This window comes from Arachis hypogaea, chromosome 10 (genome assembly GCF_003086295.3).
Source record: "Arachis hypogaea cultivar Tifrunner chromosome 10, arahy.Tifrunner.gnm2.J5K5, whole genome shotgun sequence".
In the NCBI taxonomy this organism is placed as follows: domain Eukaryota; kingdom Viridiplantae; phylum Streptophyta; class Magnoliopsida; order Fabales; family Fabaceae; genus Arachis; species Arachis hypogaea.
Window position 1 is genome coordinate 7,373,245 of NC_092045.1, and position 17,631 is coordinate 7,390,875.

Genomic DNA, 17,631 nt, shown 5'->3' on the forward strand with positions numbered 1-17,631 from the left:
TACCCATTTTTTATTCACCATTTCATTCTTCTTGTTCTTCTTCCTCCAGGAGAACAAATTCTGTTCTTGTTCTTCTTCTTCCAGAAGAAGGAATTCTTCCATTAACAAACTCAAAACTTCAAATCTTAATATAGTTAACAAAATTCAATTACAAGAATTAAAAATACCCATTTTTTTCACCATTTCATTCTTCTTGTTCTTCTTCCTCCAGGAGAACAAATTATGTTCTTGTTCTTCTTCTTCCAGAAGATAGAAGAAATTCTTCCATTAACAAACTCAAAACTTCAAATCTTAATACAATTAACAAAATTCAATTACAAGAATTAAAAATACTCAAATTCATCTCCAATTACAAAATAAAAAATCTATCATTTTAATTACCAAGAACAATCAAATACAAGAAAAAAGAACAAAAATTAGAGAGAAACACAAAATTCAAAAACAAAAATACAACAGTAATTCAGAAATCCAAAAATCCAGAAATAAGAATAAAAACAAAACCAACAATAAAAATTAGGAAATTAGGGATTATGATGAACAACATCAAATTCTCCAAATCTAACAATAACATATTCAATTTCTTTTTAAAACAGAAAGAATGAAACTTTATCTTATAAAAAGCATGGAGGTCGCCGTTGTTGCTCTTGGAGATCGCCATCGGGGTGGAGGTCTTCGTTGGCCGCTGCGGCTCTTGGAGATCACTGCACCGTCGAGGTGAAGGTCGTCGTTGGTCGCCGCGCCGTCGGAGTGGAGCATCGTGCCGTCGGGGTGGAGGTCATCGACATCAGGGTGGAGGTCGCCGTCGAGGTGAAGTGTGTGTGGCAGTTGTGTGTGATGGAGAAGAAGAAGAAGAAGGAGGTGGTGTATGAAGAAGAAAAAGAAGAGTGATTGTTGTGTGTGAAGAAGAAGAAGGAGAAGGAGTTGCGCTGTGCGTTTTGTGTTGTAATGGTGGAGTGAAGAAGATAGGGTTTGAAGTTAGAGAAGTGAGAGAATACAAGGGTAAAATTATCAAAAAGGACGATTTTAATACCAAATATAACATTAAGAACGATTTTAAATCAAAATATATACCAAGGACGGGTTCGATTTCGACCCTTAACGTGAGGGATCAAAACAATACTTATCCCTTAATTCAAGTATAGTATTATAGAAATAGATTAAGTGTAGGTAAATTTAGAAGAAAAACACTTTTATTAGTAACAAATAAGCAACATAAGAACTAAATATGAGAAATAATTGTAGAAAACAAATGTTGAAATTTTTATTAATATTACAAAAGAATAAATGAGCTCTTTTAAAGTGGACAAGAATTAAGTAGAATTTGTTGTTGTGTGTTTTAGAAAAACACCTTTTGCTAATTGTATAAATCTTTGTTTGAAGTTAATTGATAAAATGAAGAACAATGAGAAGAATTAGAAGACATCAAAGGAAAGAGATGATCTTCAAAGTTTCAGAAAAATCTCTCTTGAGATTAGTGGGTTGAAGTCCTTTTATAGTCTCAAACTATTTTGAAGGTGAAGTACATTGTCTAATGGTTACAATGCTATATTCAGTCTACCTTTTTTATTCCAAAGCTTGTCACTAAATGGGATAATTAACAAAAGGTGTTTTTGGATGTTTTTATTATTTTAAGACTTTTTTTTAACTAAAAATGGGTATAAGAAGAAGAGAGTCACTCAGATAAAGACGCTTAAAATATTTTTTTTAAAGATATTATTTAATAATTAAAATTCAATACATATAATTAATTAAACTGTGTTATTTTTGTCAAAATTAGATCAGACAAATTAATTTGACCAAAAAATTGGTGAATCAAATCTCTAACCGGTCTAAATTTATTTTTTAATAAAAAATTACTATAATATTCTTATTATAGAAAATGAATAAAATACTCTTATATATATAACCATATATCCTAACCATTCTCTTCTTTCTGTGCCGTCTAAGGGTTAAGATTTACAATTCTCAAAATATATATATATATATATATATATATATATATATATATATATATATATATATAATATGAGTATTTTAATTACTTTTTATAATTGGAATATTGTAGTTATTTTCTATAAAAAAGAATATTAATTTAGACCGATTTAAGATTTGGTCCATCAATTTTTCGGCTAAATCGATTTGTCCGATCTAATTATGACAGAAATAACATGATTTAATCGATTACATATGTTAAATTTAATTGTTAAAAAACATCTTAAAAAAAGACGTTTTAGGTGTCTTTATATGAGTGGCTCCCTAAGAAAAAAGCTGATCTCCACAAATTAAGATTGCTGACACTGCTCCGAGTATTCGTATCAAAGAGGTGTCTGGATAAAAGAGTGTTCGTGATAGATAACATTAATGAAGAGACATCTAATTTGGTTCATTCGTTTCTAACTAGATGATAATTTCTATACTTTAAATCAACAAAACTAACCAACCTACTTCTACCCATTTAATTCCCACTTAAAAGATAAATTCAACTCTTTTAAAGTGTTTTTTTGGATTTCATCAATTGGCCCAACACCTATAGAAAAAACTTTATTCTCTTTTTTTTTTATCATTTTTAGATTATTTTAAAATTAGGATAAAATATATTTTTTATCTTTGAAGTTTGTAAAAATTTTAAAAAATATTTTTAATTTTTATTTTGTTTTAATTTTGTCCTAAAAATTTTCAATTTACATAAAATACGGTGACACCTAAAATTTAGAACTAATCCAACAATAATGTATGAAAAATATCTCTAGTTTGCTTGTGTTGATAGTTGTTCTTATAAAGATATTATTGAATTGATCCTAACTTTTTTAAAAATTAGCTGTTAGAAATATATTTGATGCAATCAAAAATTTTTTAAACAAAATTAAAATAAAATAAAATTTAAAATTATTTTAAAAATTTTTAGCAAATTTTAAGGACAACAAATATAATATACCTTTAAAATTATTCATACACAAAATTACAATTTTAGTCTACAATAGTAGTTTATAGTTTATAATATTAACATAGAGGTAGTCAATTCTATGCTATCCTTTCGTTGTTGTCGGGTCTTCTATGCAATCATACCTTTCTAAGATTCCACCCAATCTAAATTTTTATTTAGTTATTTTCTGTTTTGTTCTACAATAAACAAGACACGATGATAGCATGTGCTAAAGTATGTTGCCTGTGAGGAAAGATGGCACCACATAATGAAAAGTTATATGAACTCCACAGTCCACAAGGACTCACATAAGGCCCATGTATTGAACTTCATCAACTGAATGTAACGCATAAACTAGGAAATATAAACTTGACCAAATTAAAAGAAGTTCGCAAATGTAATACTTAGCCCAAATACAAATAACAGATTCTACCTAGTGCATCGTCTTAAGTGTCACTACTGCCTTTTGTCAAATGTTTACTTTGTATGCTATGTGTAGATGTCAGAATTTGACACACAGATCCCAAATTCAAAGGTTCAAATGGCCTGAGATCTAAGACGCTTCATGTTTTGATAGATAGGCTCCTTGACCTGCAAAGGATGTAAAAGAAGGAAAAGTGTCGAAAAGTAGCCTCAGACTCGGTACAAAAATGCTCCAAATCAAACAGAAATAGTGTAATGTAAGTAAAAAGGATAAGTCATAGACTCCGTATACCGCGCTTGATTTCCTGGGTCGCTTTTCCTGGGAGGGCTTACTGCAGATATTTGTATCACCTTCGTCGTTTCCATTTGCTCTGCTGTTCTCTTTGCCTGCCGCAAAACTCTCTCTTGAAGCAACTGGCTGTAAAAACTACAGCATCAGTTATATTATGTGACAAGAAACCAAAATAGGGAACCAGTTCTATTGGATAATTTTAAAAAAGATATGAACATGCCTCAACCCTGCTTGTGGGTGTGCTTCCAGGCTCTTTGGCCTTTAAGATATTGTGTCCACTCCTCACTGAGTCATTGCCATTTGTATCGGATGTCACTTTCATTCTTGTTAAATCTGATCCAATGGAGTGCAGAACACCACATGTAGACACATCGTAGTTGTTCCCTGATGATCACGGAGGTAACTTCTAATTATGAAAAGCTAAACATTGGATAGGATGAAAGAATGCTCGTAATGGACTTAATCTATTACCATTGGTTAGAATTCCAGCTGGTTTGAACTTGCTATTTGGTTCACCGTTATTAACATCCTGTTAAAAGTTTAAAACGAGAAAATGATGAAAACACAATAACGGGTGATGATATATAAACATGGAATACTAGGCAGCCATTGTACCATTGGGTCGGTAGCACCTAGAACTTTCTGGACTTCAATGAACTTCCTCTCAGTCAACTCAGAATGTATCACACGTTTTCCTGATGCCGCATACACAAAAATGTAAGGAGGCAACAACAAAAGCAAAAGAGAAGGACTATGCTGTGATATTCAATTCGACACCTAATCTCTTGTTGCCTTTGGGTTCAAGAAAACCGTCCCGGGTCATTTTATCAATAATCTTCCGTGCTCCTGTCTGGTTTATTTCACCATTGAGAAATGTTTGAAGCTTTGGTGCTGACACGTATGTCATTGGAAGAGCATGATAAAGAGCCTGAAGACATTAGTCATACCTAAGTTAATATATTGCGGCAGAAATTAGTCCCAAAGCAGATACAAAATAACTCCTAATCTCCTATGAAAAAGGTAGTCTAAGAGATCCGTGATAATATGAAAAATTCAAAGACGGAAAAAAAATATTAAGTGATAAATAACTTAATTTTAAAAAGTGTATGCAAATTTGATCTTTAGATATTTTTTTTAAATAATGTTTTGTCATTTACAAAAAAAATTAAAAAATGATATAAAATCATCAAATTTTTAAATAAAAAGTCTCTTTTGATTAATTTTAGTTTAAAAAAAATCAAAATTTGATTTTAAAAATTAATTTTGAGAATAGATATCTATTTTTTTATTAATATTAACACGTCACAATATATTCACTGATTGCGTTGACACTTTTCGCCCTTGATGAGATTAGTAGTAGGTGACTGATCTTTGGCCAAAGAAACATCATCATACATACCACATGGAAAGTAAGAATTAACACTCACTCTCATGTACATGTGATCTTCATCCTGCAAAGCTCTGTCACCCTGAGGAATCTGGCCATCAATTTCTTCTTTGACAATGAACTCATATTCTGATTTCTGACAATACAATTCCATCAGATTTAAAATTAAAAAAAATGAGAAGGGAAAACAAAAAGATACTGACAAAAACAAATAAAGTAGCTAAGATCAGTTAGGAGATAAATCAACCTTGTCTTTGTTAATGGCGTAGGTGTCATTTCCTGTTTTTGAAAGCACCCCATTCTGAACAAGCTTATCCATGATCTCTAAAGAACATAAAATCAGACAAGAGCAACCGAGTGTTCTGTTTCTTTAACATATTGATGATATTTGAAGCAAGGATTGAACATAGTTAACCTTCATACCTTCAATTAGAACCTGCAGTGAAATAAAATATATAATTCAAATTCCATCTGAATCAGACATAACACAAGGAGGGAAAAAGAAACTAAAATTGCCGTTAAGCCATAATCTAAGAAAGGCTCAAGAAAAAGCATAATCTTGATAGCAATTAACAGAATAAATAAATATAAAAGATTAAGAAATAAGGTACCATTGAGATGTCTGGAAAATTTGATAAAACGTCATTAAGGTCAATAGTGCCAAGGTGCCAACAGTTGATCCACTCCTTGACCCGGGTCAGCTGTTGCTCATCTTCCATAGGATCTTGGGTATTGTCTGAATATAATATATATTCTTAGTTTAGTTCTGGTATTGGATTAACAAATATTTAAAGTCAAGCTCTAAAAGAATACTGAAGACATTTATCCTTTGAATTATTGTATGCATATATCCACGTACACACACAGTTTTCTGCAAGAAAGCAGAAAGAGCTAGTTTACCTTCATCAACCATAGAATTATCTTCCTTTTCTTGCTGCTTCTCTGTCATTTTGTACTTATTAAAAGTTAACAGTGGATTAAAAGAAACGTAAAAAAAGATGTAAATTTGCACAGCAATAAGAAAAATATTCCAAATTACCTATTGGAGCAACTACATATCGATCCCCTTCAGCGTAATCAACCTGGAAAGTTAAAACGCGAAATTTAAGAAACACAGTTCCGGTAATTGCTCAAGTTTCAGTTACAAAAGCAACATCCTCCATCACCTCACTGTCCGTATCATAATATTCATTATTTTGCTTCGAATCTTCACCGGTGATCATATCATCTTGGATGCCCTCATTATCATCTTCACAAGGGTCGAGCACACTCCTCACCTTTACAATGAAGGAAGAATTTATTGGCAAAAACATCGGCAATAGACTTAAAAAGGTAAAATGGGAGTGTAATATCTTTCCTTTACCTTCAGAGCTAGTACAAAATGCTTGCTGTTTACATTACCAACTTCCATTTTCAGTGGGTTTTTCACCCAGGGATGGTAAGCTTCTACTTCTGAGCAGCCTCTGAAGAAAGGAGGCTCATAATCAGCAGGCTGCAATAAAAAGAAAACTATACTATTAATCACTCTGTATATAATAAGTCAGCACTTTGTGATTAAACATCAACCTCTTCGAAAAATATTTCAAGTTCGGGCAATGCAGGAAATCATAAAGCAAAAAAATTTCACGAACAATTTAAAAGGATCGAGATTTGTTATTGCATACTAAAGAACATACCGTCACATCATCATAATAGAGTAGCTTCATTAGAATGGTGCGCTGAGACAGGAGTAGAAGTTAGTTTTCGCAATGCAAGAATAATGAAGCATGTCTAATGTCATTTTATAAAGCTTAGAACTTAAATTTATTACCTCATCTGGCATCTTCTCCAGAGTTCTCATCAACTGAACTAGCGTTCTAATCATTTTACATGCAGAACTCCTAATGATTACAATGCATATGAATAATATTAGTTTAGTTAGTGAGTCATCTTGATAATGACAACTATCTAAATCATATTTTCATTCCTGAATCCACCTCATCTGTTGGGGAGTTATCTCTGTCGTGGAGTTGCACTTGAAGGTCCCACCCTGCTTCTTGTTTCCAGTGCGGTTGATATTCATGGAAACCTCTTGCTTTTCCGAATCGGAATAGCTAAAGGAAACTACATCTCAAAGTTACTCTAAATTAATTTCTCGGTTCTCGGTTCCTTTAATCCCCCCCCCCCCCCCAAAAAAACACACAAAAATGTTGGTAAATAAAAAACTGATGATTTTTATTTTTGAATAATGCCGTTGTTGATTTTTACTTAAAAGTTATAACGACTTTTTGCAAAAGCTTGTTAATTACTTGATCAATTGCATTATTTTGTTAGAGAGAAATGCTAAAAGCTCTTAGAATTATTGTTTTTTAGTCATTCATCCCTTAGTTATTAATGTTTATAAAATTAATCTCGCTATGTTACTAATAGTATTTCTGCCAACTCTTGTTTATGATTGTATTTAATGGAAGTGTCTTTGTGAATATATTTAATAAAAATATATCTTTTATGGTTGTATCTAATAAAATGTCTTTATATATGTATTTTCTTGTCTTCTTATACATGTGTTTAAAATATAATAATTAATTATTGTTGATAATAAATTGGTAGATAATATATTAATACCCTATACTTTTCTATATAAAATAAAATATGTTGTTTAATTATTAAACTAAAAAAATTAAACAAAAAAATGAATTAATTATTAAATGATGGCAAAGAATAATAAATTCTGAATTCTTAACATTTTTCTTTTGTTAAATTTGTACTTATAACTCACTTGAAAGGACAAACAAAACTATTAAACTATAGACATATATAAGTGAACGAAAATGTAGGGACTAATTTATTTATCTGACAATAAATTAAATTTCGGTGAGATCCCACTTCCCGCTAGCATATAGCACATTTATCCAAATTCCATCTACCAAATTCTACTAATCAAAATTGAGATACGTTTCTCAAGGCCTTACATGCATATTCCTCAATCATCGGTCCATCTACTGCTTCACACACACAGAACAGAAGCGTCTTCAGGTATTTCTTCTGTAAGGCATCGTATACACCTGCAAAATGAACAGAACGAAACAAAAGTTAAAAATAAACAAATCACGCCTATAATCAATTTAAAATCGCATTCTAGAAGTTTAATTAGGTGATGTCGTAAACGTGCCTTTCTCCATCCAATCGATCAGTCTGCGAGACTCTGCATCCAGTGGCATAAGCTTCTTGATCTTCATCTCTGGAATTTCAAGCAATGTTCCAGATGAGATTCAACAACAAACATTGTAAGATTTGATATAAGAAAAATTAAAACAAAGTGAACACTCAAGACTAGAGAGGTTTTAACTACCTAAAGCTGGAACAGACTTATCATTGAAGTACTTCTCAGGAAACAGGCCTCTGATATAACTAATGTTAAATATCGCAATTCGGAGCAGGTTCCTCGTCTAGCACATGAAATTTCAAATTAGGTAACGAACAAGAAGATCTGATACAATGTATTCATAATACGTAGAGAGAGAGAGAGAGAGAGAGAGAGAGAGAGAGAGAGCACATTTTATCAAACAGAATCAGAGCAACCAGATACTAAAATTAAAGACTGGAAGAAATGGCGTAAGCTAAACATAAATTCCTTAGTGAAATGAACTACCGAATTTCTCCATGTAGAACTCAATACCAAAAGAAACAGCATAAGCGTGATTTTGAAACTGAAGTTTAATATAGAGAAGAAACATCAAATTCATACAAAGCGAATAAAAGTTATCGAATGAAAATACAGCAGTGATTGAAATAGAGAAAACTCAGAAGTAAGCACAAGAGAATCTCAGATCCATACGTATTTTGCAGGAAAACCTAACAAAAATATAGAAAATATGAAACGTAAATGAAGCTAAATTGTAGCTAAGAACCAGAAGCAGCGAATCCTGCTCGGTGATTTCAGCTTCCTTCACTTTCTGTGCAACCACCTGAAGAAACGAAACTGAAAATCAGAGAGAGAGAGAGAGAGAGAGAGAGAGAGAGGAATACGAAGGAATGAAAGACGTATGCAAACAATTTCAGGTCTCACCATTGTTTCTGCAGTTAGTTGAAATTCGAGAGTAACAGCGAAGAAGAGGGAGAAGATATTTCTGTAGGATTATTATTTGAATGAGAGAAATGTAGCGGGAGTGAACGAAAGCAAAGGAGCATGGTGTTATTTATAGGCTGAATCAGATGCACTACCCAGTACCCAAGTTCGCACCACCGTAACCGTTTCTGTGTTGGAGGTTCAGTCGATGTTGCTAATTTGAAAGATGCTATTGAATTCGGCTGTGTCTCGTCAGACGAGTTTAGTGAGTGAGTTGGCGCCAAAAGCCAGGTAGATAAATTTTGTTTGGGCTCGTGGTGTTTTTGGGACTTGGGCTTCTTTTTGGTATAATAGAAATTCAAGCCAACATGGACCAATTGGATATTTAGATCCAAAACATGAACCGCACGGAGTGTTATACCATCGTCTTCTTTGTTGGATTCAACTCAACCCTGAATCAATGTGAAATGAACCTTCAAATTAGGGTTAAGTTCGATTTTGGTCCCTAACGTAAAACTTGAAAATTTGTTTCGTCTCCAACTTTTATTTTTGTTATAAAATGGTTCCCAAAGTTTCAGTTTGTTTTAAAATCGTCCTTTTTACTAATTTTATTTTTTTATTACCAAATTACCCCTCATTAAAAAAATTATAAAATAAAATAAATATAAAATAAATAAAAAAGAAAGAAAGAAAGGGTTACAGAGAGATTTGGGGGGGGGAGAAAGAGGGGTGGGGGCGCGAGAAACGGGGAGGGGGAAGGGGGAGGGAAGGGAAGAAGGGGGAAGGGAAGTCGTCGTCCCGCCGCCGCAGCCCCGTCGCAGTTCCGCCGTCCCGCCGTCGTCGTCGCTGTCTCTTTTCTGTCCAGATCAACCGCGACCCTCTCCTCTCCTTCTCTTCTTCCCTGTCTCGGATCTCTTCGAACCAGAGCTCACCGCCGGTAAGCTTCTCCTGCTTCACCATGGCGCAGCAACGTGGAGTCTCTCCTGCTTCACTACCACGGAACAACGTGGAGAAAAAGGGTTACATGAGAGAAGGAATCAGGGGCGGGGGAAGAGGAAAGAGGAAAGGGAAAGGGGAAGGGATCACGAGGGGGACGGGGGAGGGGGAAGGGGGAGAGGAGGGAGCCGCCGTCATACTGGGTTCGTCGCTGCCGTTGAGCCACCGTCGCTAACCCCGAAGGGAGAGAGGGATGCGCGAGCTAAAGGATTTGCGTCCTCCACTGCCGCAGCTGCCGCCACTGCCGCCGGTCCTCTCCCCTCACCGCTTGCTGTTGTTCTTCCTTACTCGCCGCTCTCCTTGCTGCTCTCCTCGCCGCTCATCACTGCTCCCCGCATCCTATCCACGATCTTCTTCTTCTTCTTCTTCTCCTTCTTCTCTTCTTTGTGAACTGAATTTTTTATTTATCTTACATAATCTAAATTTGTTGTGGAATTTGTTGTGAAATATATTCTAATTTGGAATATTTGATTTTTGTTGTGGAATTTCTTATTCTGATTTCGTTGTGAAATATTGAGTTTGTCTATTGATGATATGGGTTTTGGATATGTTGATGTTGCTGCAATGTCATGGTATGTTGATTAGGGGTGAAAATTACCGAACCGGACCGAAAATTACCGCAGAACCGAACCGAATTTTACAACAACCGATCAGAAAACCGAAAAAACCAGTTTTTTTTGGTTTTTTTCGAAGTAAACCGATCGGTTCGGTTCGGTTTTCGGTTGACTCAGAAGAAACCGAAAACCGAACCGGACCGAACCGAAAAATGAGGGTTCAATGGTGTGTTTTTACTAAGTTGCCCTTTAACCTAGGTATAAAAGGGCAACTTCACACACAACCCTAGCCTTCTTCCTCTCTTTTACGCGAAATTACAATCCGGAGCCCTAGCTTTCTTCCTCTGTTGCTGTTCTTCTCTTCCACGGTTCCACACTTCCACCTTCGATTCCACCATGCTCGAGAGAAGGAGACCCTGAAGGAGAACCCTAGCTTCTCTTCCTCTCTTCTTCTCTTCAGTCATCGCCGTCGCAGGGTCGCCGTCGCTGGGTCGCCGTCACTGCCTCGCTGGGTCGCCGTCGCCGAGGAGCAATCCATTCACCGAGAAGCAGTCCTGTCACCGAGCAGCAGTCCAGTCGCCAAAAAAGACTCCAATGGCCGTCGCAGTCCAACTCGAGCGCCGAGCAGCACTCCTGTCACCAAGCCATCTCCTGCAGAAAGCAACTCCACAATGTCTTCTTCGGAGGTTAGAAATTCTGAACAATTATTTTTAGAGATTCTGTTTAGTGATATTGTGCTTGATTTAACCTGAACAATTGTTTTTACAAATTCTGTTTGTGGTTATGATTTTTAGAAATTCTGTTTGTGCCTTTGTGGTTATGTTTTTTTAGAAATTCTGAATTTTGCTTCCTCTTTTTTGCTTCTTAGCTTTTAGCTGATAATGAATTTGTTGTTGCTTCTGCTATAAGTGAATCTTTGCAGTGCATTATTGAATTGTAGCTGCTATAAGTGTTGTTGTTGCTTCTAATTTAGCTATTTATTGTTGTTGCTGCTGCTGATAATTTTATTTATACCAATTCCTATAAATCTGAACTTGTTCTAAAGGTTAAACTATGTATGCTTGTTAAAGAAAATTGGATTATGCATTGATAATAGAGCCAAGTAGTAGTATATTTGGAACATTAGGCAAGAAAAGAAACAAAAAATCATTGGATTATTTTGCACTAGCTAGTGTCAGCATAAGTTTTTGTATTGTATGATTATCGTTGAAGCACGTTTTCTGGTGTAAAGCCAAAAAGTTGTACAAAATTTTGATTCATTCTATAGATGGTGTTATGGCAATTGAGTATGATCAAGTTTTGCTGTTAATAGTGATTTCCAATATGAGATAATTAATAGTGTAAGGGTGTTGCAGGGAAGTTCAGACCCAAAAAGGGTGCTGTTATTCTGAATTTATGGACCACCTTAACACTAGTACTATTTTTGATTGATTTGAGAACAGGTTTTGGCTTGTATTGAAAGGTAAGTTATCCAATATTAGAAGCAGAAACAAAAAATGACTAGTCTTAGAACTTAGAAGTGATGAGTTGTCATACATGAAGGTGAAAGTTGCTGAAGGTTTTTTTGTTTTTATTTTTAACTGTGTGACAAGAAACACATCACTTGCTTGTGAAGCAAAGATCTCTCGGCCAATGCAAAGGTTTTAAAGTGTGACCATAGAATGTTTTGTGGTCATGGCTTCTGCTTTTGGGGACTTTCAAGCATGCACCTTCATTTGGTTTTTTTACTTTTTATTTTATGTATATTATTTTAATCTCTTCATATTTATATATATGTATGTATATATTGAATCATTTCAACATCTGCATTCTTCACCCTCTCTCACACAAACATTATTATCACCGAGCATTATTTTTTGGGTGGTCTGTTAGAGCTGTTAATGAATTTAAATTCTGTTGATTATATGGCAGTTGGTGACTGTTAATGATGCTTGTTTTGTTGGACTGTTAGAGCTGTTAATGATGCTTGTTTTGGTGGTCTGTTAGAGCTGTTAATGATGCTTGTTTTGGTGGTCTGTTAGAGCTGTTAATGAATTTAAATTCTGTTTATATATATATGCAGCCAACAAGCAATGAGGTGCCCAGTGAGCGGACGCCTGAAGTTGGGGGTGAAATTGTTGAGTCTGCGGTACGTTCTTCAACGGACAGCGGCGTGCTTACCAAACCCCCGCCCCATCCTAGATCAAAGAAGAGGAAGGTTCATTCAACTAATGTGGGTGCAAATCCGGGAGCAACTCCAACAAATCCATCTCCAAGCACTGTGGAAACTGATGAAGAGGATAGCAAGGATGAAGCTAATGAAGGTAACAGAAAACCTTCTAGACCTAGATCTTGGACTTGGGAACACTTTACAAGGGATCCTAAGTCCAACCCATCACATCCTAGGGCTAAATGTAATTGGTGTGGTGCATCATATGCATGTGACTCTCATAGAAATGGTACAACTAATATGCGTTATCATTTGTTAAACCAATGTAAAAAATTTCCTAGGGAGTCGGGTGACCCTAGTCAAACAATCCTTACCTTCCAACAAAAAAAAGAGGGTGAAGGGGTATTTACTGCAGTTACTTTTGATGCTGAAATGTGTAGAAACGCCCTTGCTAGGATGATAATTGTTGATGAGCTACCATTCAAGTTTGTTGAGGGGGAGGGATTTAGATTCTATATGAGTATTGTGCAACCTAGATTTCCACTTCCGGGAAGGATTACTGTTGCTAAGGACTGTTGGAATCTCTATATTAGTGAGAAGAATAGGTTGAAAACTGTGTTCAAGCAACCGAATCAATCTATTTGTTTAACTACTGATTGTTGGACTTCTGTGCAAAATCTGAATTATATGTGTCTCACTGCTCATTACATTGATCATGATTGGAAATTGCAAAAGAGGATTATTAATTTTTGTCTTATTAAAAACCACAAGGGAGAAACAATTGGTAGAAAGATTGAGAGATGTCTTTTGGGGTGGGGGATATCTAGAGTGTTCACAATTACTGTTGATAACGCTAGTTCTAATGATACTGCAATATCTTACCTAAGAACTAGAATGGAGGATTGGAATTTACATCCTATGAAAGGAGAGCATTTGCATGTTAGGTGTTGTGCACATATTCTTAATCTTGTTGTTAATGATGGATTGAAAGAGATGCATGAATCTATTAGCAAGATAAGAAATGCTATTAGATATGTGCGTGCTTCCCCTAGTCGTATGAATAGGTTCAAAAACTTCATTAAGGAAGCTAGGATACAAGACAAGTGTACTGTCCAACTCGATGTTCCCACTAGATGGAACTCTACATACACCATGCTTGAAAGTGGTTTGAAGTTTCAAAAGGCGTTCAAGAGGCTAGGGGAGAGAGATACAGAATATGCTCTAATGCAAGGTGGTATTCCGAGGAATATTGATTGGGACAATGCAAAACACTTTATGGAATTCTTGAAAATTTTTCATGATGTTACAAAGAGTGTGTCTGGTAGTTTGCTTGTGACTTCTTCTCAATATTTTCATGAGTTTTGTAAGATTTTGCGTGTGTTCAAAGCTTCTTGTGGTAGTCGAGATCCATTACTTGGGAGTATGGCTGAGAGGATGAAGCTTAAGTATGACAAGTACTGGGGTAACATTAAAAATATCAACATGATGATTTTTGTTGCTGTGATTCTTGATCCTAGATACAAGTTGAAGTTTGTCAACTTTAGCTTTGAAAAGCTATATGATAAGGATGATGCTGATTTTTTGGGTGCAAAAGTGAAAGAAACCTTCTCCAAGATGTTTGAATGCTATATGAATGCAAATAATGGGGGAAGATCTTTTACTTCAACAACAATGGATGGTGCATCAGATGTGGGAGTACCTGATGGCGACATGGCTGGTGATTTTTTTAAGGAGGTGCATTTTCATGAAATCATCAACAAGAATGAGGTGGATTTGTATTTGATGGATGGTTTAGAGAAGCCTGGTGATCAAAATACTTTTGACATATTGAATTGGTGGAAGGTAAATTCTAGCAAGTATCCTATCTTATCCCAAATAGCTAGAGATGTCTTAGCAATGCCGGTCTCAACTGTTGCTTCAGAATCAGCTTTTAGCACTGGTGGAAGAGTGCTTAACAACTATAGGAGTTCTTTAACTCCAAAGACAGTTGAGGCATTGATATGCACACAAAATTGGCTTCGTGCTTCTCCAATGACAACTGATTTTGAGGAGCTTATTGAAGAGTTTGAGAAACTTGAATTAGGTATGCAAAAAAGAAATTTGTAGTTCCTTTCATGGTTTATGTTTATAATCTATAATCTATATTATATTTATAATCTATATTGATTTTTTTGTTTTATTTTTGTAGAAATTGCACCAACCGGAGAAGATGAGGATGAGTCTGGTGTGGATTCAGATTAAGCATGCTGGTTGATTGGCTGTTTGGTTTTCATTTGTTTTAAAGTGACTGTTGTGGTTTAAAGTGTGTTTATTTTTGTTGTTTTGCTGGACATTTTTAATTGCCTTTGTTTTATATTTAATTAAGTTGAATTTGTACTGGATTTGGATGTGATATACTCTTGTTATTCTGGTTTATTGAAGGTTTTAAATTTTATTTTATGATATTTTAAATTCTGTTTATTAGGTATAAAAAAACCGAAAAAACCGACCGAACCAAACCGCTGTTGGTTCGGTTCGGTTCGGTTCGGTTGTCCAGAGAGTAACCAACCGAATGGTTGATATCAGCATTCAACCGATCAGGTCGGCTCGGTTTGTTTTCGGTCCAAAACCGAACCAAACCGAACCGATTACACCCCTAGCTGCTGAGGATGTTCTTCTGCGTTTGTGCATCTGCGTTCTTCTGCGTTTGAGGAAGAAGAGGGGAGGGATGGAGGGGTATTTTCGTCCGACGGATGATTTTAAAACAAACTGAAACTTTAGAGACCATTTTATAGCAAAAAAAGTTGGGGAGGAAACAAATTTTTGACCCCTACGTTAGGGACCAAAATCGAACTTAACCTTTCAAATTACAAGCTAAGTCTCAAAGTGATCCCTAAAATTACACTTGTGTTTTATAGTAATTTTTTAATGCAATAGTTACCTATATTTATTCTTTAAATTGCACTCAAGGACTCAAACTCGTCATTCCGGCATATTCTGCCCATCTAGCGCCACCAAAAAACTAATCTAGACTAGAAGATAAACGCTGACAAAATTTTCAAGCAATTTTCATATTCCATTCTTTATTGTTAATTGAAGGACTTGTTCTGCCATCACATGTTATTACATCTTCTTTCAGAATTTTATCTACCCACAGAAACAACTCATATCACCTCTTACCTAGAATCTGCACCTAAAAAAGTGAAACAGCCAAGTTTATAACCAGAAATACAGTAAACAACAATAACAATCACTTATATTGTAGTTTGGGCAATCGAAGAATGGTTTCCATAGGTTATAATCCGTCTCTGACCATCGTAATACTAGTCTCGACCCGCACCCACATCACTTTGACAAACGCGAATCTCTGTTTCTGGTCATTCTCCTCATAATGTTTCCAAAAGATTGTGGGTTATTCGAGCTCCCAAATATGTTCCTCCCTCTAGCCATTATAGTTTGGCTTTGAAAATGTTGAAGCCAACACAAGAGAATCCAAGGAAAGAGATGAGAAGAGAAGAGAGTCGGCACTGCAGATTGATCTTTAAATTTGGGAATTAGGATTTTTAACTTTAATTTAGGGACCAAATTGAATCAACAAAGTTTACTCATCCATGTCAGCTAGCCTTTAACTTCGCCAGCGTGTCACCCTCTAGTCCAGATTAGCTTTTTGGTTCTGCCAGATGGGCGAAATATACTGGAAGGACGAGTCTGAGTCCCAAAGTGCAACTTCTGGGACGAATATGAGTAACTATTAAGTTCAAGAACTACTATGAAACACGAGTGTAATTTCAGGGACCACTTTAAAACTTAGCTCTCAAATTACCTCCACATTACACAGAAATGATTTTTTCGCTAGACCAATTTCGTCTTTATTATTTCCTAACAAGAGTAAGACATAAATATAAGGATGGCAATGGGACGGGTAGAATAATAGATTTTTATCTTATTTGATCTTATCCCGTCTTATAATAATTCGCACAGAACTAGTCCCATTTTTATATGCAAATAGTAAAAAGTTGAACTATAACCACCTATCTTATTTCTATTCGTCTTTATAATTATTAAAATTCAATAAATAAAAATAAATTTTAAAATTTATATAACCATCATCAAATACATAATATAAATTAAAATAAAAATTTAAATATGATACAATATTATTAATTATTTTACATATATATATATATATATATATATATATATATATATATATATATATATATATATATATATATATATAGCGGAAAGAGACGAATACTATTTAAACCCTAAACCCGATCAGTCTAAAATATTGTCCCGCAAAAAATTTATTCGAAACGAAGTAAATACCCACGAATTGGGGTAGTGTTACCACCCCTACATAAATACACCACAAAAATTTAAACCAAAAGCACAAAATAAAAAGGTACCAACAATTTAAAATTACAACCAGAGACTATTAATTCATTAAGTCATTAACGAATAAATAGAAGTAAGTAAATTTAATTAAATAATTTTGAATATGTAAAATAGGAGACAAAATTGATAAAACCCTAAAATTAGAGAAACTATGAAAAAATAAGTATTTTTGGGAGAGAAGGTAAATGAACCTTACGAGGTTGTGAACGAAGACGTGAAGTGAGGAGAATGAAGCACAAGCAGTGACTAAACATGAAACCAGGTGAAAGACAAAGGGGGCATTTGCCCCCACAAACTTTTTGATAAAAAAATCTAATAATTATATATAAATATTAATATTTATCTATTTGTTATATTATGTTATCTCTAAAATAAATAAATTAATTAATTAAAAAATAGTAATAATTAGTTTCATGATACTGGTTCAATGGTTACAAATAAAAAGTGAGAAAGGAAAAAACAAAAGAATAATATATTTGAAT

At 34.6% G+C, this 17,631-nt stretch overlaps 2 protein-coding genes across 2 annotated transcripts; one reads left to right on the forward strand and one right to left on the reverse strand.

Moving 5' to 3' along the window:
• Positions 1–3,199: 3,199 nt before the first annotated feature.
• LOC112715013 (meiosis-specific protein ASY1) lies at positions 3,200–9,277 on the reverse strand. Its single transcript, XM_072204003.1, has 21 exons — positions 9,074–9,277; positions 8,916–8,972; positions 8,357–8,453; positions 8,177–8,245; positions 7,977–8,069; positions 7,002–7,128; positions 6,836–6,905; positions 6,702–6,743; positions 6,389–6,517; positions 6,192–6,302; positions 6,065–6,107; positions 5,926–5,967; positions 5,637–5,761; positions 5,449–5,461; positions 5,273–5,349; positions 5,066–5,161; positions 4,416–4,566; positions 4,254–4,333; positions 4,110–4,167; positions 3,639–4,022; positions 3,200–3,514 (listed from the first exon to the last, which is right to left on the reverse strand). The coding sequence occupies exons 1-20, from the start codon at positions 9,074–9,076 to the stop codon at positions 3,838–3,840; spliced, it is 1,668 nt and encodes a 555-aa protein (XP_072060104.1). The 5' UTR covers positions 9,077–9,277; the 3' UTR covers positions 3,200–3,514; positions 3,639–3,837.
• Positions 9,278–10,906: 1,629 nt separating this feature from the next.
• LOC140175800 (zinc finger BED domain-containing protein RICESLEEPER 2-like) lies at positions 10,907–15,211 on the forward strand. The gene is made up of 3 exons (XM_072204541.1): positions 10,907–11,309; positions 12,686–14,855; positions 14,961–15,211. Exons 1-3 carry the CDS (start codon positions 11,295–11,297, stop codon positions 15,011–15,013), a joined length of 2,238 nt encoding a protein of 745 aa, XP_072060642.1. The 5' UTR covers positions 10,907–11,294; the 3' UTR covers positions 15,014–15,211.
• The last annotated feature ends 2,420 nt before the right edge of the window (positions 15,212–17,631 follow it).

Bases quoted from the DNA above. Each gene is read 5' to 3' on its own strand.
- LOC112715013 (XM_072204003.1), bottom strand. The intron at 7,129-7,976 runs GTAAGGCCTTGA...TTTGAGATGTAG, and splicing joins GATGATTGAGGAATATGCAT to TTTCCTTTAGCTATTCCGAT. The intron at 5,762-5,925 runs GTAAACTAGCTC...TATTATATTCAG, and splicing joins TAATTCTATGGTTGATGAAG to ACAATACCCAAGATCCTATG.
- LOC140175800 (XM_072204541.1), top strand. The intron at 14,856-14,960 runs GTATGCAAAAAA...TTATTTTTGTAG, and splicing joins GTTTGAGAAACTTGAATTAG to AAATTGCACCAACCGGAGAA.